The sequence below is a fragment of the Salmo salar genome, chromosome ssa12, assembly GCF_905237065.1.
Source record: "Salmo salar chromosome ssa12, Ssal_v3.1, whole genome shotgun sequence".
NCBI lineage: Eukaryota > Metazoa > Chordata > Actinopteri > Salmoniformes > Salmonidae > Salmo > Salmo salar.
Genome location: NC_059453.1, coordinates 65,265,240 through 65,288,751, shown reverse-complemented (window position 1 = coordinate 65,288,751; position 23,512 = coordinate 65,265,240). Strand labels below are relative to the sequence as shown.

At 43.9% G+C, this 23,512-nt stretch overlaps 1 protein-coding gene across 7 annotated transcripts in view; it reads right to left on the bottom strand.

Moving 5' to 3' along the window:
• LOC106565565 (collagen alpha-1(VII) chain-like) overlaps nt 1–23,512 on the bottom strand; it is a 99,256-nt gene that overhangs the window by 5,533 nt on the left and 70,211 nt on the right. For 5 of the 7 annotated variants that reach the window (XM_045691645.1, XM_014132829.2, XM_014132830.2 and 2 more), the window contains exons 71-116: nt 23,468–23,503; nt 23,309–23,344; nt 23,142–23,189; nt 22,992–23,027; nt 22,625–22,750; nt 22,178–22,387; nt 22,006–22,041; nt 21,870–21,914; nt 21,640–21,756; nt 21,369–21,440; nt 21,009–21,053; nt 19,951–19,986; nt 18,176–18,211; nt 18,029–18,073; nt 17,809–17,841; nt 17,040–17,102; nt 16,796–16,831; nt 16,564–16,644; nt 16,362–16,430; nt 15,086–15,121; nt 10,799–10,858; nt 10,592–10,636; nt 10,462–10,497; nt 10,334–10,369; nt 10,188–10,247; nt 9,879–10,004; nt 9,695–9,766; nt 9,166–9,201; nt 9,019–9,078; nt 8,849–8,893; nt 6,227–6,262; nt 6,002–6,037; nt 5,755–5,811; nt 5,499–5,570; nt 5,181–5,252; nt 4,864–4,899; nt 4,568–4,648; nt 3,206–3,259; nt 2,895–2,948; nt 2,674–2,736; nt 2,508–2,570; nt 1,344–1,460; nt 1,185–1,262; nt 713–766; nt 505–553; nt 251–259 (exon numbers count right to left, since the gene is read on the bottom strand). In XM_045691645.1, coding sequence (XP_045547601.1) covers nt 251–259; nt 505–553; nt 713–766; nt 1,185–1,262; nt 1,344–1,460; nt 2,508–2,570; nt 2,674–2,736; nt 2,895–2,948; nt 3,206–3,259; nt 4,568–4,648; nt 4,864–4,899; nt 5,181–5,252; nt 5,499–5,570; nt 5,755–5,811; nt 6,002–6,037; nt 6,227–6,262; nt 8,849–8,893; nt 9,019–9,078; nt 9,166–9,201; nt 9,695–9,766; nt 9,879–10,004; nt 10,188–10,247; nt 10,334–10,369; nt 10,462–10,497; nt 10,592–10,636; nt 10,799–10,858; nt 15,086–15,121; nt 16,362–16,430; nt 16,564–16,644; nt 16,796–16,831; nt 17,040–17,102; nt 17,809–17,841; nt 18,029–18,073; nt 18,176–18,211; nt 19,951–19,986; nt 21,009–21,053; nt 21,369–21,440; nt 21,640–21,756; nt 21,870–21,914; nt 22,006–22,041; nt 22,178–22,387; nt 22,625–22,750; nt 22,992–23,027; nt 23,142–23,189; nt 23,309–23,344; nt 23,468–23,503 — 2,749 coding nt within the window. Of the gene's footprint in view, nt 1–250; nt 260–504; nt 554–712; nt 767–1,184; nt 1,263–1,343; nt 1,461–2,507; nt 2,571–2,673; nt 2,737–2,894; nt 2,949–3,205; nt 3,260–4,567; nt 4,649–4,863; nt 4,900–5,180; nt 5,253–5,498; nt 5,571–5,754; nt 5,812–6,001; nt 6,038–6,226; nt 6,263–8,848; nt 8,894–9,018; nt 9,079–9,165; nt 9,202–9,694; nt 9,767–9,878; nt 10,005–10,187; nt 10,248–10,333; nt 10,370–10,461; nt 10,498–10,591; nt 10,637–10,798; nt 10,859–15,085; nt 15,122–16,361; nt 16,431–16,563; nt 16,645–16,795; nt 16,832–17,039; nt 17,103–17,808; nt 17,842–18,028; nt 18,074–18,175; nt 18,212–19,950; nt 19,987–20,335; nt 20,372–21,008; nt 21,054–21,368; nt 21,441–21,639; nt 21,757–21,869; nt 21,915–22,005; nt 22,042–22,177; nt 22,388–22,624; nt 22,751–22,991; nt 23,028–23,141; nt 23,190–23,308; nt 23,345–23,467; nt 23,504–23,512 lie in introns of all 7 variants that reach the window. The other 2 variants (XM_014132828.2, XM_014132832.2) reach the window with 2 other exon arrangements.

Here is a 23,512-nt window from a genome sequence, read left to right as displayed (position 1 = left end):
TCTGTACAGGTCAGTTCTGTACTGGCCCACTTCAAGCACTGAGTAGAACACCTACATGGACCACACCACATGACAACAAAACCAAGACTACATATAGTACGAACACATGTCAGAACCAAAAACACATTGAGTACATACAACTAATAATAAAGCTAATCTAATTGAATAGTTCATGTCAAAGCTAATTATTGCTACAGCCCTTAAACCACCTAGTCCACGTGTCAGACCGTGTCAGACAGAGCCCACTCACCTCCACAAGCTGAAAGACAAAGAGAGAAGGAGGAGAAAATAGAATGTTACTCTCTCTTTCAGTCAACAGCACTGAGAGGTTCTAGATGGATGAGGATGTGCATAACACTCCGTGGCGCATTACGTTCAATAGACATGTGTTAGCACCATTACTTGTTTCACTTGATGATGATGATGATGAACTGAAGTTGAACTGAGAACACCAGCATGTTAGATTGGGACATTGTGTTTTTGGCAGGTGACTTTAAGACTTACCACAGTGTTGGCTCATCTCTGTGCGGACGTATGCACGAATCTCATCCTCCTGCCACAGAGAGCCGGAGGGGAAGAGGAGGAGAGTAAGGGACAGGCAGAGAGACATGACTACATTATAATGTGTGTGTGTGTTTGTGCATGTGTGTGTGGGCAGGTTGGTGGTAGAACCTGCAGATTTGGGCCCTTTAGGCCAAGGTGAAGCACTGACCGTCAAGCCTGGCTCTCCTCTGTCTCCCTTGGCTCCATCTAGACCCAACTCGCCCTGCAGCAGAGACAGGTATTAGAACACACAGCACATGACTGACATAAAGACACTGTTCTCAGAACAGTTGGGCAAACTAATAGCTATACAACCCCAAGGTCAGATGTACTACGCACTGGGTACCTATCTGGCTCAAAGGACCAGAAATAAGCACTGGAAAGGAACAACAGCTGTTTTTTTCAGGGGTTAAATATATAATTTCTTTACAAAACCTTTTCACAAAAACTTGTATTTGACCCTTTTCTACATTTTATGTTGAAGTCCCCAAATGTTCCATGTAGTGCATAATGTTTAGTAAAAGGCCCCCAGTGTCAGAGCTGTGTCTGTTCTATGGCCAGTTTGAAGGAGTTCTTGGGGGACAGTTGCAGTCAGATACTCTATGAGCAGACATACCACACAGTAGAAGGGTGACACTCACCTGCCCGCCTCTTTCTCCTGGTATACCTGGGATACCACGTGGACCAATCTTGGCAGGACCAATAGGCCCCCTCTCCCCCTGACAACAACAACAATCACATTGACCATGTTTAATTTACAACATAACTAGGTGGCATCAACAAACAAAGGAAGTGAGTACCTTCTGTCCTTGGAGCCCTTCTGGGCCCTTAGCTCCAGCGGGCCCCTGAGGCCCTGTCAGTCCAGAGGCCCCGTCCACTCCTGTGGGGCCCGGAGGGCCAGGGATACCCGAGGGGCCCTGTAGAGAGGAAGAGGTAGAGGAAGGGAGCCACAGTCAGATACTATTTACAACCAGTTGTTTTCATCAGACTTGAAATACAGCAGGGGAGAGTGGGGTAAGTTGAGAGAGTTTTTATATTCAGCATCACTCCGTCAAGGATAATATCACATTCTTTCTAACAAAGATATCTACATATATTTCAAGATGTTGTGTATCCCAGGAAATAATCAGACTGAATGGTCAAATTACAGTTTTGAAAACATAGCTTGCACTTGGCACAACTTATCCCGTGTAAGGTTTAAGTTGATCCGCGGGACAGGGTAAGTTAAGCAGCCCATACATTTCTGTACTAAATTAAATATTACCACTACCTTTTTAAAACCATGTCTGTCTTTATTTCCCAAACACAATTGAAAACAATCACATTCGCTTTTTTGTCTTTTAATCATTTTAAGCATCTTTTAACACAGGCTTAACACCTAAGAAACACTTTGTACTTTTTTAAAACACTTTTAACATAGGCCAGGCCCTGTTGTTACCTCATATCCCAGTGATAATGCCGTAACTTGCCATTGGCTCAACTTACCCCATGGCCAAAGGCTCAACTTACCCCAAGGCAAACATTTTTACGAAATTAGCCCACACAGCTACAAAGATGCACTTTCATGCTAGGTTTAGAGCCTCATATAGAAGCTTATAGAGACCCTACCTGATGTATTGAACAATCTTAAAAATATTTACTTTGGTTTAGATACAAGCATCATGAAACCTCTAACACAATGAATTAATTTGACTTGGTAAAATCTGTTTACCACTTTTTCCATGTGGTTTATTCCTTCACCGACCCCATGAAATTATTCTTCCTAAATATTTGGTCAAATGAATCATTTTGTGTATGGTTTCCTAGAAACAAGGGTGTCTCAACCTACCCCACTGGCTCAACTTACCCCACTCTCCCCTACATCTACAGTCAGTGGTCAGCTTGCGGTTTGGCTGTGGTCACATTCAGAGTATTTGTGCCGATCTGCACTTCATGAGTGGATTCAATTGTGGTTAAAGACTCACCCTTTCGCCCTTCTCTCCCTGCGTTCCTTTGGGTCCTAGTACTCCATCAATGCCTCGGTCACCCTACAAACACACAGAGATTAAGTAACACATTAACACACAGTTCTCTTGATACACACACAATTAAGTACACACGCACACACAGACACCATACAAAGACAAATACCTTGGGGCCGATCAGTCCCTCCTTGCCAGGGGTTCCAATGGCCCCTGGAGGCCCCAAGTCTCCCTGAAACACACAGGTACAATACCTGGTAACATGTCTACCCTTTGCTGATAAGGCTGAAAATACAGTTGTAATACCAAATTCCAGATATCAGACAATGGTGTACTGTTCAGAGCCCTTTAAACATTAGGTTATAGTGTACTTCATGGGATAATTCTTACCTGCTCACCTTTCCTTCCAGGCAACCCTGACCTCCCATGGATCCCTGAATCTCCCTGAACACACACAGAGCCAGGTCATTAGAAAGACACAGCATGGTGCATCCCCTACTGTTAATCTTATAAAATGTTCTCATTAACAACTAAAGTGAGAGAGGTCATAGTTACAGTGGTTATGAAAGACTTTCATTATAAAACTTACCATGCAACTACAATAATGGCTCCTCTGGATAAATAAAGTTGATTAAATGTAACTTCCTGTCATTTCTTTCCCTCTCCCCTCCTCATCCCTCCTTCTCTCTCTCCCACTGTACCTTTTCTCCTTTCGGTCCGTCTGATCCACACGCCCCCTTTGATCCTCGGTCACCCTGGAAACGATCAGTTAGTTAGTTAGTCAGAGAGCCAGATGAGGGACCCTGTCAGTCAAAGTGGGACAAACTGCTCCAAACTGCCAATTCAGAATGAAAGAAAGCTTATAGATAGATTTTACAATCCTTTCAGCTGCCAAGAAAAGCCAGCCTAATGCACACAACCCCTCATTCACCAAGTGACTCATCAATAACAACCTTCAATCAGATGGTTGCCAATAACAACCAGCTGGTCAGATCCGGTCTGTGTTGAGTGGGGGTCAACATGGGCTTGTCACAGTGACCAGCAGAACTGAGTTGGATCATGAACAGACCACTGTTTCAGTCTTAAAAGACTTAAAGCAGTCCATCCAGGATTTCACAGGATGTTTTGGTGATATTTGCAGGAAAAAATACTTGACAATGTTTGCAGGAAAAAAATATGACAATGTTATGATTTTGACAAATGTATTGCAAAAATGAGCTGACGAGGGAAAAAGTTTGTTGACGTGTGGCTTGATTGAACCATATCATGCAGTAAATGTGTGTGATTGGTTGAAAACACAAGCCCTGTTTTTGTACTGTGGTGATGGGTCATTTTTTTGCAATAATATTGCAATGATTTGACTGCTTTATGCACAAATAGCGCAATGATCGGTCAGATTCACAAGCCTTCGCATAATATGCAGGATATTGTTGATTTAGCAAAAAAATTGCGATCGCTGAATCCTGGATGGATTAAAGGATGAGTAACTGGGTGATTTGTGGAGAATAATAGCAAGTGACAGATAAGAGGAAATTGAGGGGGTTTGATAGCATGGTGAGACTGAGTGGGCTGGCAGATATTGTGCTGTCTGGATTAGTCATTTCTAAACCCAGATTATCATGCTGTGATTATATTGCCGTTAGTGTGGCAAGGTCATGTGAAGAAAACACAGAACACATCTCAAAGTTTTCCTCAGACACACTTTGCCTCTACTTAAGAGGACAGTGATTCACACAGTAGGAAGGTTAGAGGGTTCTGCAATTAGTCTGTCAGAATGCCAGAGAAACACACTAGTTATATTTCCAACAGTCATTAAAGGTATTTATAGAATATATGAGGATGAAAATCAATTTCCATCTGAATTTCAACTAATCCTCCACAACGTGACGTCAATTTGGAACCATTGAAGCGTTATGACCCAGTGGCATCATCTGGGAGGCTGGCAGTCGCTTAGAGGACATCTCAAGGTTGGCACTAAACTTCTTCACATTTAGTGCCAGACACGTACACAAATAAGATACATCGCGCTGCATACACACACACAAACACACGTGAGTACAAACCTTAATTCCACGCATTCCAGTTATTCCCACGTCTCCCTTATCCCCTCTAAAGCCTGGCATTCCATCTTTTCCTGGTGTACCCTGGGAGAACACACACAATCGACCAGAGGCTTTTATCCACCAACAGGAGAGTAAATGTGGAGTTAGTCATGGGGCTAGGAGTTTTTCCTGACCATGTGACCAGACCAGGAAGAACTTTGGATCCTAGTTATAGGCTATAATAGAGATTTTCAGTTCATGTGGTCAGGAAAAAGTACACATTGTTTTCATAACTGAGGGTGAAATGGGAGACTCACTGATTCTCCAGGTACACCAGGCTGTCCCGCCTCTCCCTTCAGACACAAAGACAAACCCATTAAAACATTGCATTTTTAATGGGTCACCTACAGCATCCAGTCTGAGAAATACACTGTTCATTTTCACAGGGTACACTGTTGTGTGATAATATATTCTCACACGATGGGTGGGAAAACTGTGTGCAATGTCATCCATAATACACAGAGGACATTATGACATTGATGAATATTGATTGACTATTGATGCCATTGGTTCTGACATAGATGACACAGCAGTTTTGATGAAAGCATTGACACAGATCAGGTCATGTAGTCACCTTCTGTCCTCCTGGACCTCTGGCTCCCTGGAACCCTGTAGAGCCCCTGTCTCCTGGCTCACCCCTCAGACCCTGTGGAGACATGCGCACACACACACACACACACACACACACACACACACACACACACACACACACACACACACACACACACACACACACACACACACACACACACACACACACACACACACACACACACACACACACACACACAGTTACAAACACACAGTTACAAACCTGTTATTAATAGCCTGCTCCCAGATCTGTTTATGCTCTTGAAAACTCCAATGGTGTCATTGTCAAGGCCAACCTCACCTGCTCCCCAGCTGGGCCGTCATTGCCTTTCAAGCCTTTCTCCCCCTGCACCCCTTTGGGCCCTCGGTCACCCTGATAAAGAAGAGAACAACAGTTGTAAATGACCATTCTGCACATGCACACACACAGAAGCACAGAGAGATTAGTAGTGTCATAGTCAATACTTGGTGCTCTGAGGTATTTTTGTGATCAATTGTTTATTAGATTAGTCAATAATAAGTGTTGTGGGGTATTTAAGGCAGAGAGGTTCATTCACCGTCTCTCCTTTATTTCCTTTCTCTCCTGTAGGTCCTCCCACCAGGAGAGTATCACCCTGAAAGGGGACAACATCACTGTTAGGCAGAGCAGTATATGTCGTTTTCTGTAATTATTTTCACAACTTTTTTATTTTAACGGTTTTATTCTCATTGTCTCTCCTTTGCTCTTTTCCTGCGATTCTCCACATTATTCTACCACGCACGAGCACACAAACAATATTACTCATCACACATTAAAATTCATACCTTTTCTCCTTTGCCACCTTGCAGCCCCAATTCACCCTGAAATATATTGAGAGTAGGACTCACTAGTCAGGCATGTCAATTTGATTCACTATTTTACATGAGCAGAATGCTGTGGACAGAGAGAGAGAGAGAGAGAGAGAGAGAGAGAGAGAGAGAGAGAGAGAGAGAGAGAGAGAAGCATGATGCAAAATATAATAATCTAATAATAATATTCACAATATTCACCTTATCTCCCCTGCCTCCTTTGCCACCTGGAGAGCCCTGGTGAACACACACAGACACACGCGAGCGCAACACACACACCACACACACAGAGGAATACATTTATCAAGTACAGAACACACACACCACACACACAGAGGAATACATTTATCAAGTACAGAACACACACACCACACACACAGAGGAATACATTTATCAAGTACAGAACACACACATCACACACACAGAGGAATACATTTATCAAGTACAGAACACACACACCACACACACAGAGGAACACATTTATCAAGTACAGAACACAGACATCACACACACAGAGGAATACATTTATCAAGTACAGAACACACACACCACACACACAGAGGAATACATTTATCAAGTACAGAACACACACACCACACACACAGAGGAATACATTTATCAAGTACAGAACACACACAGAAATCCCAACATTTGTACTCCCACATGCACATCCTCAACAGCAATCATCACCATTATGGTTTAAATCATCCAGAACTGCAATAAATAGCTCTCTATATCCACACTGACTAGCACTCTCCTGTATGAGGAAGGACTGTACTATAATAGAAGAGTTGCTGGCTGTTTCTCACCTGAGTTTAAAATGGAATGCCATTGGCACTCTACAATATCCAACCCCCTTTCTAGAGGTTACCAGGCAACTAATGTGAGAGAGGCTGAGTATGTTCCAGATGAGAGCTAGGGTGAAGAGTTTCATATATATATATATGTCATTTAGCAGATGCTTTTATACAAAGTGACTTACAATCATACATGTATACATTTTTTCGTATGCGTGGTCCCGGGAATTGAACGCTCTACCAACTGATCTACAAAGGACCAGGCTTAGTTTTCTCAGCCTAGAACAAAAGCCTTACTCTCAGTAGGACTGATGTACCGGAAGTGAAGAGGGTCAGAGCCTGGCTGGCAGCTTTTAAAAGAGCTATGTAGTACAAGGTCAATATCATTAAATTAAAGTGGAGGATAAAACATATCGTAAGGACAGATCTACTGCATTACTAGTGATATGTTCAGAGAAACAGGATATACCTATGTTCTATGTTTGGAGCGGTAATGGGCATGACAATAATGGATTGCATTGATTCCTACAATCAAGGTATACTAGGGATGGAGAGTGAAACGATTGAACTGTATACGCATGCTGCTGATGATGATGCTGACGATGATGCTGACGTCTTTTGCTTTCATTACTTTTCCTTTCGTTTGAGTTATTTGTGCACTGCTTAAGCAACATCGTTTTTACAGTTTTTTTTTTAGCTCAATCTATGTCCACTTCAGCCTTCCCACATGCTTTCTCTCATTTTCACTCTCTCTATTAAGTTGGATCAATATCGAGGAATGGGCCAATGACCTCTAATAGTAAACAAACACAAATAAATAAACACCATATAGGCGGTAGAATCAAAATTGGTCATGATGAATTGCCATTTGTGACCCGATTCAGGAAACTCTCTGGAGGATCAAGTTTTGAAATCAGTGGAATTAGAGTATGATAGCTAAAGAGATGGAGAAAACACCTGTATCCGGATTAGAGCTTCAAAATAAGGGCAACTGTGGCACATGTCATCCATGACAAGGAGACGCATCCATCATGCATGATGATGTATACAGGTAAGATATCGAGCGTTAGCTAGCTACATTTTCATATATTACACATTTCTAATTTTGACAGAAAGTGGTTTCATTTCAAGCTAAAGTGTACTGTTATCTAGCTAGCTTGCTAACGTTAGCTGGTTGGCTCCCTAGCTGACGTTATTATTCATATCCCTGAGCTGTTTGCTTTGCTAGTTAAAGCCTAATGTTAGCTAGCAACATTGAACCTGGTTGGTTAGCTCCCAGCATATTCATGCAGTGTAGTAACGACATGATTTGGCACTATGTTCATTGTTATTAAACTAGCTAACGTTAGCTGGCTGGCTCGTTAGCTAACGTTACGTGATGTGTGATTTTACACGTTGTTTACTCAGCTAGGTTCATTGTTTACCTATCTAGCTAGCTGCATGTCTTAAGCTAAAGTGTACTGTTAGCCAACTAGCTAACGTTAGCTGGCTGGCTTCTTAGATTACGTTGTTTTTCATATCCCACCGCTGTTTGCTTCGCTAGTTAGAGCCTAATGTTACCTAGCTAACATTGAACCTGGATGGTTAGTTCCCAGCATATTCATGCAGTGTAGTAACGACATGAGTTGGCACTATGTGCATTGTTGTTTAACTAGCTAACGTTAGCTGGCTGGCTCGTTAGCTAACTTTACATGACGTGTGATTTTACACATTATTTACCTAGCTAGGTTCATCGTTTACCTAGCTAGCTACATGTCTTAAGCTAAAGTGTACATCACGCGTTGAATATGGCTGGGTGTCAGTAAACGTCTGCAAAGAAGCGTAATGAAATTGGGCTGTTTTCATGTTATCCATAGGTAATCAAATCATCGGCCAGAGTGTGTAGACAAAGAAGAGCTCTTCACTAGATACCAACACATTCAAAGGCCAATTTCTCAAAAGTGAGTTTACAAGTTGATCAACTTTCAAAGCAGAATTACTTTCCCAGTAAAAAGACAGTGATGTTAACATTAGGCAAGAGATTTACCGCTGGTCCTCTCTCCCCGTTCTGACCACCTCGACCCTCCTCCCCCTGCAAACATCAGACACATAGATCTGTAAATCCCGCAACACACACACACAAATCTTCAATACAACACGTAACTTTCAAAATTAGATACAATTGAAATTCAAACTGAAATGGTGATGTGATTTTACCCTGGGTCCTGGGTCTCCTCTCTCGCCTCTCAATCCAGGTACTCCGGCTCCAATCGCTCCCTAAAGAGGGGATTTATGAGCATCAACATCATATTTGATAAGATATTATACAGTATAGAAGACGTGTTTATCTCGTTGTTAACTCACCTTATCCCCTTTGCCTCCAGCAGTGCCCGGTGAACCCTGGTATGGAAAAAACAGTATACTGATCATGAACACTTACATCACAAAAACGCAAACACACAAAGTCTTTCCCACTGGGCAAAGACGTCAGTTTAATGTCTAGCTTTGATTTACATTTGGTTGAGTTGTCAACTAACGTGAATTCAACAAAACATTTCACAATGTCTTTGGATTTAGTTTAAAAGTTGGGTGAAAAAAATATGACATGCTGTTACATTAATGACTTTTTGCAAATCCAATTAGTTTCCCACCTTGTTTCAAAGTCATCACACTGACTTCTTAGGTGGAAATGACGTGGAAACAACGAAGATTTAACCAGTTTCTGCCTAGTGGGTTCTCTCACTCACTCACTCACTCACTCACTCACTCACTCACTCACTCACTCACTCACTCACTCACTCACTCACTCACTCACTCACTCACTCACTCACTCACTCACTCACTCACTCACTCTCACTCACTCTCACTCATGATGCAATCCAAAGTCACTCACAACTAGGCCAGGGGGTCCGGGAGGCCCAGGAGCTCCAGGGGTCCCTGCCTGACCAGTAAAGCCTTGGATACCCTGGAGATGAGACAACATACAACATAAACATTCCACACAGAGCAGGGCTAAAAAGACCACACCAGTCACCCATGTAATAACTATAGTATTGTGGCGATATAGGCACTCTCACCCTGGGTCCTAGAGGTCCTGGGGGTCCTGGAGTTCCGTTCTCTCCTCTCAGGCCGGCCAGACCAGGGGTCCCTGCTACGCCCTGGGCTCCTGGAGGGCCTGCTGGGCCCGGGAGACCTGTGTCCCCCTAAAACACAAACATAGAGGGGTTCACATTCACTGTGGCAATGGTGTAGTTATGGAGATGTTTAGCTCAGGGAAGATGAGACTGAGAAGTCTGCATATGTTAATATGAACATAGCTACATCATTTATATGATTTATGTGTTTATGAGAACATTTAGATGTATTGTCAAGTCCATGATACTAACATTTAACCCTTGAGGTCCCAGCTGACCAGGAGGCCCTGCCAGTCCGATGCCTCTCTCTCCCTGCAACACATTTCCTGTCAGTACTGTCACATGGTTAACAGCCAGGGAAACACAGACACAGGGAATCAGCTGGTGATGTGTATTACCTTGTCTCCTTTAGGCCCTGCTGGTCCTCTGCCCCCCTGAGAGAGAGAAAGTGGATGGAGAATTTAGTAAGAGTGACATCTGTTAGATATGTGAAATATTTGATGTTACAAAATGTCAAATGACTCACATCTTCTCCAGGCTCCCCATTTTCTCCAGCAGCTCCCTATTTCAACGAGACAAACACACACACAATAACTTCCCTGATCACTGTGTCTGTGAATGTTGAGTAACGTTGTGTGTTAAGTGACTTTACTCACCCTGTCCCCTTTGATGCCTGCAGGACCCTTGTCTCCCCTCTCACCCTAAAGGACAACCATTTTAGAAAAATTGCATTTTAGAAATATGTAATTAAGCCATTACTAAACACGTTCTTGTTATAATAATCTGTATAGTATAATGTGTGTAGTAAATGCCTGAATAATAGCTGAAATATGTTGATAATTGGTTCAACCAATGAGACTCACCCGTAGCCCTGGCAGCCCGCTCTCTCCCACTGTCCCAGGTAAGGTCACACCAGGAGGTCCCTGAACCAATTACAACCAATACACTTCAATTACCTTAAACTCTGTTCCATCCTATTCTATTGCACCTAGTTCCTCACCTTAGTATTGCCGTTCTGCTTTATTCTCTTATTATTATAGGGATAACAAGAGATTTTGGCAATTAAGCCCCATGTTCCAGTAGAATTCACGTCATGGCGCTAACACTAGTTAGCAATGGCTTGCGAAATTACCTTTAACTTCCTTCAAACTGCATGCAGGGACATAAAAATAGTATCCATGTGTTCATCTGACTCTGGCATTATGGCACTATTCCTTTAAAGCAGGAGTGGGCACACTTTTTGGTTTGAGGGCCACACTGGGATTGCGAAATTCAAAGGAGGGCCACACAGATTTCAAATCAAATCAAATTATATTTGTCACATGCGCCGAATACAATAGGTGTCGACCTTACAGTGAAATCTTACTTACAAACCCTTAACCAACAATGCAGTTTTAAGAAATAAATAAGTGTTAAGTAAGTATTTACTAAATAAACTGAAGTAAACAATAAATACAAATGATTTTTTTTAAATAATAATTAAAGAGCAACAATAAAATAACAGTAACGAGGAAATATATACCGGGGGTACCGGTACAGAGTCAATGTGCAGGGACACAGGTTAGTCGAAGTAATATGTACAAGTAGGTAGAGGTAAAGTGACTATGCACAGATAATAAACAGAGTAGCAGCAGCTTAAAAATGGGGTGGTCAATGCAAATAGTCCGGCTAGCCATTTGGTTACCTGTTCAGGAGTCTTATGGCTTGGGGGTAAAAATTGTTGAGAAGCCTTTTTTGTCCTAGACTTGGCACTTTGGTACCGCTTGCCATGCAGTAGTAGAGAGAACAGTCTATGACTGGAGAGGCTGGGGTCTTTGACAATTTTTAAGGCCTTCCTCTGACACCGCCTGGTGTAGAGGTCCTGTATGGCAGGCAGCTTAGCCCCAGTGATGTACTGGGCCGTACACCCTCTGTAGTGCCTTGCGGTCGGAGGCCGAGCAGTTGTCATACCAGGCAGTGATGCAACCAGTCAGGATGCTCTCGATGTTGCAGCTGTAGAACCTTTTGAGGATCTGAGGACCCATGCCAAATATTTTTAGTTTCCTGAGGGGGAATAGGCTTTGTTGTGCCCTCTTCACGACTGTCTTGGTGTGTTTGGACCATGTTAGTTTGTTGGTGATGTGGACACCAAGGAACTTGAAGCTCTCAACCTGCTTCACTACAGCCCCGTCGATGAGAATGGGGGTGTGCTCGGTCCTCCTTTTCCTGTAGTCCACAATCATCTCCTTAGTCTTGGTTATGTTGAGGGATAGGTTGTTATTCTGGAACCACCCGGCCAGGTCTCTGACCTCCTCCCTATAGGCTGTCTCATCGTTGTCGGTGGTCAGGCCTACCACTGTTGTGTCGTCTGCAAACTTAATGATGGTGTTGGACTCGTGCCTGGCCATGCAGTTGTGGGTGAACAGGGAGTACAGGAGGGGACTGAGCACACACCCCTGAGGGGCTCCAGTGTTGAGGTTCAGCGTGGCAGATGTGTTGCTACCTACCCTCACCACCTGGGGACGGCCTGTCAGGAAGTCCAGGATCCAGTTGCAGAGGGAGGTGTTTAGTCCCTCGATCCTTAGCTTAGTGATGAGCTTTGAGGGTACTATGGTGTTGAACGCTGAGCTGTAGTCAATGAATAGCATTCTCACATAGGTGTTCCTTTTGTCCAGGTGGGAAAGGGGAATGTGGAGTGCAATAGAGATTGCATCATCTGTCGATCTGTTGGGGCGGTATGCAAATTGGAGTGGGTCTCGGGTTTCTGGGATAAGTGTTGATGTGAGCCATTGCCAGCCTTTCAAAGCACTTCATGGCTACGGACGGGTATGTAGTCATTTAGGCAGGTTGCCTTCGTGTTCTTGGGCACAGGGACTATGGGGGTCTGCTTGCAACATGTTGGTATTACAGACTCAGTCAGGGACATGTTGAAAATGTCAGTGAAGACACCTGCCAGTTGATCAGCACATGCCCGGAGCACACGTTCTGGTAATCCGTCTGGCTCCGCAGCCTTGTGAATGTTGACCTGTTTAAAGGTCTTACTCATGTCGGCTATGGAGAGCATGATCACACAGTTGTCCGGACCAGCTGATGCTCTCATGCATGCCTCAGTGTTGCTTGCCTCGATGCGAGCATAAAAGGGATTTAGCTCGTCTGGTAGGCTCGTGTCACTGGGCAGCTCGCGGCTGTGCCTCCCTTTGTAGTCTGTAATAGTTTGCAAGCCCTGCCACATAAGACGAGCGTCGGAGCAGGTGTAGTACGATTCAATCTTAGCCCTGTATTGACGCTTTGCCTGTTTGATGGTTCGTTGGAGGGCATAGCAGGATTTCTTATAAGCTTCGGGTTAGAGTCCCACACCTTGAAAGAGGCAGCTCTACCGTTTAGCTCAGTGCGAATGTTGCCTGTAATCCATGGTTTCTGGTTGGGGTATGTACGTACAGTCACTGTGGGGACGACGTCCTCGATGCACTTATTGATAAAGCCAGTAACTGATGTGGTGTACTCCTCAATGCCATCGGAAGAATCCCGGAACATGTTCCAGTCTCTGATAGCAAAACAGTCCTGTAGTTTAGCATCTGCTTCACTTGACCCTTTTTTTATAGACCGAGTCACTGGTGCTTCCTGCTTTAATTTTTGCTTGTAAGCAGGAATCAGGCGGATAGAATTGTGGTCGGATTTACCAAATGGAGGGCGAGGGAGAGCTTTGTACGCGTCTCTGTGTGTGGAGTACAGGTGATCTAGAATTGTTTTCCCTCTGGTTGCACATTTAACATGTTGATAGAAATGAGGTAGAACTGATTTAAGTTTCCCTGCATTAAAGTCTCCGGCCACTAGCAGTGCCGCCTCTGGGTGAGCGGTTTCCTGTTTGCTTATTTCCTTATACAGCTGACTGAGTGCGGTCTTAGTGTCAGTATCCGTCTGTGGTGGTAAATAAACAGCCACGAAAAGTATAGCAGACAACTCTCTAGGCAAATAGTGTGGTCTGCATTTTATCACAAGATACTCTACTTCAGGCGAGCAAAATCTAGAGACTTCCTTAGATTTCGTGCACCAGCTGTTGTTTACAAATATGCACAGACCACCCCCCACGCCCCCCGGAGTGTGCTGTTCTATCTTGCCGGTGCAGCGTATATCCCGCTAGCTGAATATCCATGTCATCATTCAGCCACGATTCCGTGTGTAACGCCCTGGCCATAGAGAGGGGTTTTTGTTCTTTATTTTGGTTAGGCCAGGGTGTTACATTGGGTGGGCGTTCTACGTTCCTTTTTCTATGTTTTTGTATTTCTTTGTTTTGGGCCGTGTGTGTGTGTGGCTCCCAATCAGGCACAGCTGAAGTTCGTTGTTGCTGATTGGGAGTCACACATAAGGAGCATGTTTTTCCTTTGGGTTTTGTGGGTAATTGTTTCTGTTCAGTGTGTTTCCTGACAGGACTGTTTCTGGTCGTTTTTGTTTCGTTTTCTAAAGTGTTCTCTTCGTTGTATTAAAATTGTAATGATGAACACATCCTCTGCTGCACCTTGGTCTAATTCTGACGACGGCCGTTACACCGTGAAACAGATTTTACAGTTTTTGATGTCCCGTTGGTAGGATATGTGTGATCGTACCTCGTTTAATTTATTGTCCAATGATTGCACGTTGGCGAGTAATATTGATGGTAACGGCAGCTTTCCCACTCGCCTTCTGCGAATCCTTATAAAGCACACCGCTCTGTGTCCTCTGTACCTGCGTTTCTTCCTCTTGCAAATAACTTGGATGTTGGCCTTGTCGGGTGTTCAGAAAATGTCCTGTGCGTCCTGCTTGTTGAAGAAAAAATCTTTGTCTAATCCGAGGTGAGTGATCGCTGTTCTGATATCCAGAAGCTCTTTTTTGCTGTAAGATACGGTTGCGGTAACATTATGTACAAAATAAGTTACAAATAATGCAAAAAAAAACATAATAGCAGAATTGGTAGGGCGCCCGTAAAACTGCTGCCATTTCTTCCGGCGCCATTTTCTCAAAAATGTTCACAATACATCTGTTTGTTGGCCTATGATTCAGTATAATTCAGTATTGTGATTCACTGATTGTGAGTTGTTTCTATTGTGTCTCCATACACCAGTTAGACATGGTAAGGTTAGTCACCATGACTGGATGTTACCACGACTGGAAGAGTAAGCATGACAATAACTCACCTGTGCTCCTTTCACACCAGGGGGTCCTGCTACAGCCTGTGATGGGGATATGCAGGGAGAACATGACATGAAACTCACATATCTGGATTAGATTGTTTGAAAATGCACTGAAGATGGACAGCAATAGTAAACGATTGAGGAAACTCCTACCCACTATGTTATTATGCAAAGTATCACTTTTATTGTGCTACTGCTTTGGCCTTTTGACCTTCATTAGAGCATCAGACCATGAACGGGAGTTTTAATTTGGTTTTCACACAAACTAGAGGAAGAGTTTAACAGATGTGCTGTCTATAAGTACAGTACATCTCATCCCTTCAAAAGCTCTTATTGCTCAAGAACCGTAGTACATCCTGCTAAAGCTTCCGGGGGAATGATGTGAATGTATGTGTGTGTGTATATATGTGTGTGTGTGTCTATATGTGTGCATCCGTGCTCATATGCTTGAGCATTGGTGTGTCATTGTTTGTGTATTTGTACATGTGCCTCTGCCCTCCTATTCATGCCAATGATTTCCTCGTCTTTGAAATGGAGAGACGTTGGATAAAGAGGATGTGAGTCATGGCCATTTACAGTAAATAGAAGAGGGAATCATGTGCAGATAGAGCTTTTGAATAAAGCACTCAAGAGTCCAAAACATGTTCTAGAATATTGGACTGTTGGCTTTCATACTTTTCGATATCGCAGAGCAGCTCAAGCTATTTCTCCAACTGTCACCACAATCAAATGAATAGGCGTTGAGAACATGGAGCTGCGTTGGTTGGGAATTTAGGGGAGGTGCTAGGTCAGGCTGTGCGTCCCCCGCGGACGGTAGTCTCACAATGGGCCGCCGGACTATCTAGGCTCTGCGGCTGTGGACTCTGAATTAGTCTGAAAGCTGCAATATGTAACTTTTTGGGTGACCAGACCAAATTCACATAGAAATATGTGTATAGATCTGTCATTCTCATTGAAAGCAAGTCTAAGAAGCGGTATATCTGTTCCATGTGCTCCGTTTCTATTCTTCCCGTTCTTCAGTTTAGTTTCTGCGCCTTTTACTTTCGGCTTCAAACAGCTGAAAATATAATATTTTGGGTTATGGAAAATATATTTCACAGCAGTTTAGATGGTACAATGATTCTCTACACTATACTTGTATGTTTGGCACATAAACTGACATTATGTGAATTTTAGCAACCAGGAAATGGTGGAGCAATTTATACATTGTGCATATTTAAGTACAGCTCAATTCAACCTCATGTCACTTCCCAGATCCCCTCTCACCCCTCTGACTCACCTTTCCTGGGGGGCCACTGTCCCCCTGCTCCCCCTTCAACCCCGCGGACCCCATTGGTCCAGCGATACCCTGTAATAAAGATCCAACACAGCACTCTAAAAAACTTTTTCAAAGAAAAATCCACACTAAACCTGATGCCATCCTAACACATACTAGAAACACAGTAGGATGTAGAGAGACAGATACCATACACAATACACACCTGTTTCCCTGGCAACCCTGGTGTTCCCTCTTTTCCAGGTATCCCGTCTCTTCCTGGGACACCTGGCTTGCCCCCCTCCCCCTGTGGAGAGACACACTTAATGTCACCACCAGAACTGATGTTTGCGTGAATGGCTTGCTGTGTGTTAACCATGGCGATGATAGAGGTGTGTGTGTGTCGGCTCTACAGTACAGTATGTGAACTGTGAGTCCCACGGAGCTGCTGTACTCACTGTCTGCCCTGGTAGACCTGGAGGCCCAGATGGACCCTGGGAAGAGACGGTATCATTACAATACATTAAACAATATTAAACACACATTGTGTTGATGGCCTTTTTAATTACAGTAAGCTTAAAGGTAAAGGTGTGAGCATACGAGGAATCCCCAGTCCAATGGGAATGTACTACAACACCAGTTCAGCCAGTAAAACTATACAGTATGAGAGTTGGTTTATAGATGATTGATGCTGTGCCCTACCACAGCTCCAGGAGGCCCTGCAGGTCCAGGCACTCCCATGCTGCCTTCGGGACCAGGAAGTCCCTGTGGAACAGGAGGGTCAATTCAAATAGATTATTATGAAGCTCTGTGACTTTCACTGTGAAAAGTGGGTGAGTAATTCTAAAATCACTGAGGCAATAAACATCTAATAGGAATATACAGTAGTAACATAAAACATATAAGGCCAGTTTCTCAGACACAGATTAAGCCTTGTCCTGGACTAAAAAGCTCTCTCAATGGAGAATCTCTATTTATAACACTTTCTAGACTTGGACTAGACTAAATCTCTGCCTGTGCCACGGATCCCTCCGGAACTGTCATTATGCACACCTGGTCTCTATTCCCTGATTAGTAATTGTATAAGTGTGGCCTTGGTTCACCATTGTCTTGTCGATTATTGTTCCGATGACCATTGGTCGTGTGAGTACCTGTGCTATGTTGTGTTGGCTTTCGTACCACGTGTATTGTGCAGATGATTACGGGTCTCGTCCCGTGTGATAATCATTGTGCGCTTGTGTTATTTATTCGAGGTACTCCTCGCTCTTTTGTTTGGGTTTCAACCTTGTGTTTTGTATAGTGTTTGTTTGGTCTTCGTCCCCGTGCCTTTACACGGCACTCTGTGATTTGGGTAAATAAAAACCCCTATTACGCATTCCTGCGCCTGTCTCTTGACCATTTATGCCATCGTGACAGCCTGGGAAACTGGCCCACAATGTACAACACAACATTTATCATATAAAGTTCTGACCTGAACGCCAACCCCAGGTACTCCTTGATTACCCTGTCAGAGATCAAAACACATTCTCAGAACAACAAAGACAACACTTAAATGGATCATTCCAGTGCTGTAATACTAAGCTACTGTAGACCAAAAAAAATCAACACTACTAAATGCATTAGCAATACCCCCACAGAGCTGGAACTAAGAATGAATGATACTGTAGGTCTATGATGGAAGAAGTTCTCACCTTTACCCCTGACGGACCTGGAGGTCCATTGGTACCGATCGGACCCTACAATTACAAAAGCGATAGCATCAGTACAGCGCGGTACAGCGCGGTGTGTGTGTGTGTGTGTGCACATGCGCATGACGGATATTAGAATATCATACTTACAGTTGGCCCTCTAATTCCAGGTTCTCCAGGGTTTCCCTGCAAACAAGATAAGAGCATGCTGGATTCACATGCCCAAGACATAACACACACACAGAGAACACATGCATGATACGACACACAAACACACACACAGCAAATTCTCCAGTGTTAAATCAACACTGAAAGTGTTAAATTAACACACTGCTTAGTGTAAAGCCTTATTTTTATTTTTCCCAGAGTGCCTTGACTTTCTGGTGAATTGTAGAGTTATCACTCATGACTGCATTTGTTAGTGACAGAGACATGGTTGTTGCAGAATTATTATTTTGTCCTATTGCCTTCACCAAGTGAGATCCTAAGCAAATATGTCATCATTAAATTAAATTACTCAACAGAATACAAGTGCTCAATAAGGCCTTATTTTGAGGGCTTTGTTTACCCTAATATAGTGGCCTGAAACCCATGGCTTTCAGGCATGCAAGTCACATTATGCTGGCTTGCAAAGTGAAGTGTAATTCCTATTGGAATTGAAGTGGGGATATCCAACAATTAGAATTTTTATTCACCCCGCCCTAACCTGCATTCAGAAAGAATGCCTGTTGGGAAGTCTAAAATATTGGACTACCTAAACCATCTAAACTGGAACAACCATTTCAGTAATGGGTGCAATAAATCCAAGTAACAGATTGGATTACTTTAGATTTGTTTATATTTCAGTAGCATAATATTAATTCATCGATGCAAAAACATAGATATTGAAACAAACTATTCTAAAAAGCAACCTGCAATAGAGCATGCTAGGAAATATGATAATGATGGGTGTGGTTTTGTTTTAACACTGGTTATTAACACCAATACTGGGGTTATTTTACACCAATGACTGTTAATTTAACAATTGAATCAACACTAGAAATGTTACACTGAAAAATCAACACTAGGTAACACTGGCCAATTTGCTGTGCATACACACAGCATACTGTACATACTTACATACATGTAGGCTTTGTATAGACATACTTGCCTAGTTAAATAAACATTACAAATAAAAAATAAATAAGAAAAGACATACATTTCATACATGAACATCAAAGAAAGTGTTCACACACACAAACAAATACACAACTGCATACACACACAACTGCATACACACACAATACACAAAGACACACACATGATATACAATGTACAAACAGTGCTTTGGGAGGGCTGAGAAGCAGACAACAGAGCAGGTGAAGCCACATGCACAGAAAGCTAGCACACAATGCACAGAGAGCTATGACACTAAGCAAAATGCATCTGTTACAATTCTGATGGGGCAGGTAATCCATCTCAGTATTCACAACCCTATTGTGTCCAATTGATCTTGGTTAGTGTATGTGGCATATGTGTTACAAACGTGTGGTGTTTAATACATAAAACATTTCAGACATCAGTGGTACTCTGGGAACAGGTGGTCCAGATTAATATTTCATGAGTTTCCTATCAAGGCACAACTCTAGTCTCAGACCCCAGGGAGATGGGACCTAATTCAAATGAAAGAAAATTAAAGTGGAGACATGAATGCAGAGGATGGCGCGGTGGAGGACTCTGTGACTGTGTGCATGTTGATACTGATGACACTAGCGTCCCCTGACAATACTCCCCTCTCTCCAAACCCCTCTGCTGCAGTGCAGTGGAAACTGGTACCGTCACAGCATCCTTGGGTCGTGCTTGTACCCCTCCACCCGACTCATGTACCCCCCCTGCCCCCATTTCCCTGGTCACAAGCATGCCAGCCAGCAGCACAGAAAACCTACCGGTCTCCCCAGCACTCCAGGGAACCCAGGCAGGCCCTAGAGTCAGAGAGGGAGGAGAGGAAGAAGGAGAGGGGGAGAAGAAGGGAAAGAGTAGGATAGTAGGACACAAGGGTAATTGGAAGTGTTGAAAAGAGAGGGAGGGACAGAAAGGGTGTAAAATAGATAAAAATTAGACAGATTGAAGGGGGGAGGTAAGAAGAAAGAGGGAGGAGTTGTTAGAAGCAGGGTTGCAAAAGGTTACATTCTAAAGGTTCTACGTAGCCTCAGCCCAAAGGAAAACATACATCAGCTCCATCAGCGGCCTAGCACTGGCAGCCAATCCACAGGCTTTCCTACGCAGGGCCAGCCCTAAAGGAGGCTGCATGCCTGGGTTACTGTTACTCACTGAGCGGCCTTGAGGACCAGCTGGCCCTTGTGGACCCTGCTTCGAAATATTGTGGGATGAAACAAGAAGCGTGAGTTATCTTATCATCTCTCCACCTCCACACCTCCAAATCTCTTTCTCCTTCTACCCATCTCTTTCCTCCTCATGTTATGACTACTAGGACCCTGAGTTCTTACAGAACAGGAGAAACTCCGGACCCTAGTTAGTCATGGCTGATTACACAACATCAACATCAATGCTTCAGTTACTCACCTTCTGTATGGTTGGACATATTATGATCACTGGAACTCAAACACAACATTATCTGCTTAACTATATACTGTAGTGCAGCCATTCTATTGAAGACCTGAAAACTGTGTAACTCCAGTTTGTCCTTTGATGTCTGGGACCTGTCTCCTGGAAGCTGTCTCTTTGAAAACAGATGAGTGCACAGTGTGCACCTGCATAATGCATCCATGCAGTCATATCTAAAAGGCATCATATATCAACAAAGAAGCACCACCGTATATCACTGTATAATTGTATGGTTATTGATATCAATGAAAATAAAAGCCTGATAGACCGACTTTTTCTGAAAATGTATTAGGTAGGCTAGCTACAGTAACCTTATCATACGATTACAATATTATCATCATTTTAATCTTCCCTTCAACCCCACCCCTCCTCCTCTCACCGGCTTCCCATCCTGTCCCGGTTTGCCAGGTTCTCCTGCTGCCCCCTGAAATGATCAAAACACAACCTGGTTACTACTAGCTACCACTACAACACTGTCTTCACAACCTCCTCCGCACCATAATCACACAATGATAAGGGTAATACAACCTGGTATCAGGTAGTGCCAACTGTTAACCCATATGGTTAGAGCCAGTCACATCTCATCTCACAGCGTAGCACAGAGGTGTCAAAGTCCTTTTCACCAAGGGGTGCACATTGAATCAGATGGCGGGCCAGAAATGGCCCCCGGGCTGCATGTTTGACACCTCAGTTGTAGATGAGATGAGGGATAGCCACTTATTGTAAAGCACACAGTCACCTGAAAACCATCGCGTCCCTGTTCTCCAGATGGACCCCGATCACCTTTATCTCCACGGAGCCCTGCAATACCCTGTAACACACACACACACACACACACACACACACACACACACACACACACACACACACACACACACACACACACACACACACACACACACACACACACACACACACACACACACACACACACACAGCTGATTAAACACAGGGACCCACATCAGGCTTCATGATGAAGTACTGTAATATTTTGAGTGAGGTGTTCTGACCCTGTCGCCTTTGGATCCCTGTGGCCCTGAGGCGCCAGGCTCTCCCTTCGGTCCTGTAACCCCAGGGAGGCCCCTTGCTCCGGGGAGTCCAGCTTCACCCGCTACTGCAGCAGCACCCTTAAACACACACACACACCCCAATAAACACACTGCACCCAGTAACCTCTGGATAAACTATGATATGTTTACTGTAATTACGACTTATTAGAAAAGTAGTCTGTACAGGTCACCTTTGGTCCAGGAGGTCCCACTGAGCCACCTAGCCCGTTTTTCCCCTGGAGATGAGAACAGTCATGCTCTGGTCAACATCCATACAGTATATACATTACATGAAATGATGATTATTGTGGTGATGAATATACTCACAGCCTCTCCTTTGTCACCCTTCTCTCCTCTCTCCCCCTGGAAGTCAAAGTGGTATCACATGACACATCTCTAATCTACATGATCTTCCTCTTTAAAAAAAATTGTATTTCCTCCTTTCATATTCCTCTCCCTCTCTATCTCTCTCCTTAAACCACTCCTTCCTCCTCCTCACCTTATCTCCAGGTCGTCCAGCCTCTCCCAGTTCTCCGGCTCTCCCTGGTACTCCAGGTATTCCAGGTTTTCCAGGCTCTCCAGCCTGTCCTGGGGGTCCCACTGGGCCCTTCTCTCCAATGGCCCTCCCTGTGGGTCCTGTGGCCCCTACAGGCCCCCGTTCCCCCTGCTCTCCCTTCACACCCCTCTCCCCAGACAGCCCGCGGGCACCCTGACATGGAAATGAGTAAAGACATTACTTACACATACTGTCCTAGAAATCATAATTGTTTTACAGTCATACAGAGAATCACTTTTAGAGTAAGCAGAGAGTTATGCATTACATCATGGGTCAAATAAACACACTAACACCATGTTTTAGTTCACTCTACTACACCATTTGCGTGGAGGTCTTGATATAATCTCTTTGTTCCCCACACTGCTCCCAAATTGGGGACCGCTCACTCACATCTATCCCTGCTGGTCCTCTCTGCCCGGCCTCTCCCTTGTCTCCTCTCTGGCCCTTCTCAGCCTTCTCCAGCACACTCTTGCCCGGCACATTACTGTTATCCACAAGCACCTTCAGGTCCTGCATCTACAGACAGGACAGTACAGGGACAGAAAGGTCATATTCATCAGGCACCAAACAAAAAGAAGCAAACTGAAACAGGAGGGGCCTACTTGGACTTCGTTTCAAGTTGAAATAAACGTTTTAACACCTTGATACGGTGTGTCCTAATGAAAAGAACCCAGGCTTGTTCAAAGGGAAGGAGACTCATATACAGCACTGCTATGCCTTAATGTCACATCATTGCAAACATTTAGTATCCACTTACCTCAATGCCAAGGTTAGAGAGGGCCTTCTGCACATCCTGACGGGAGAGAGGCACAAACAGTGTCAAGGAGGAGTGAATACAGTACATGGTCATGCCTTTATTAGTCACGTGCTGGGGTTATTCTCCTTTCTTGAATCCGTATTTTCTTACCACTGCTGTTCCAGGCCTGCCCGGTTGCCCGTCCTCTCCTGGATCACCCTGTCAATAACATCTCACATCAGTAATACTAAAGATGCACTAACACATACACCCATACACATACTCAGGAAACAGCATGTGTACACATTCATATGCAAGACACACACACACACACTTACCCTTTCACCTTTACTGCCCACTGCTCCTCTCTCCCCCTGAAATACAAGAGTGAGTGGGTCAGAGATCAGACTGAAGGACAGATGAATGGACAGAGCTGGAGCAGACTGACTGACCATAGAAATAGATAATAGTAAATTATCTCTATGAAAATGACTTACTCTAGCTCCTACGGTCCCTGGGATTCCAGGCACACCCTGAGAGAC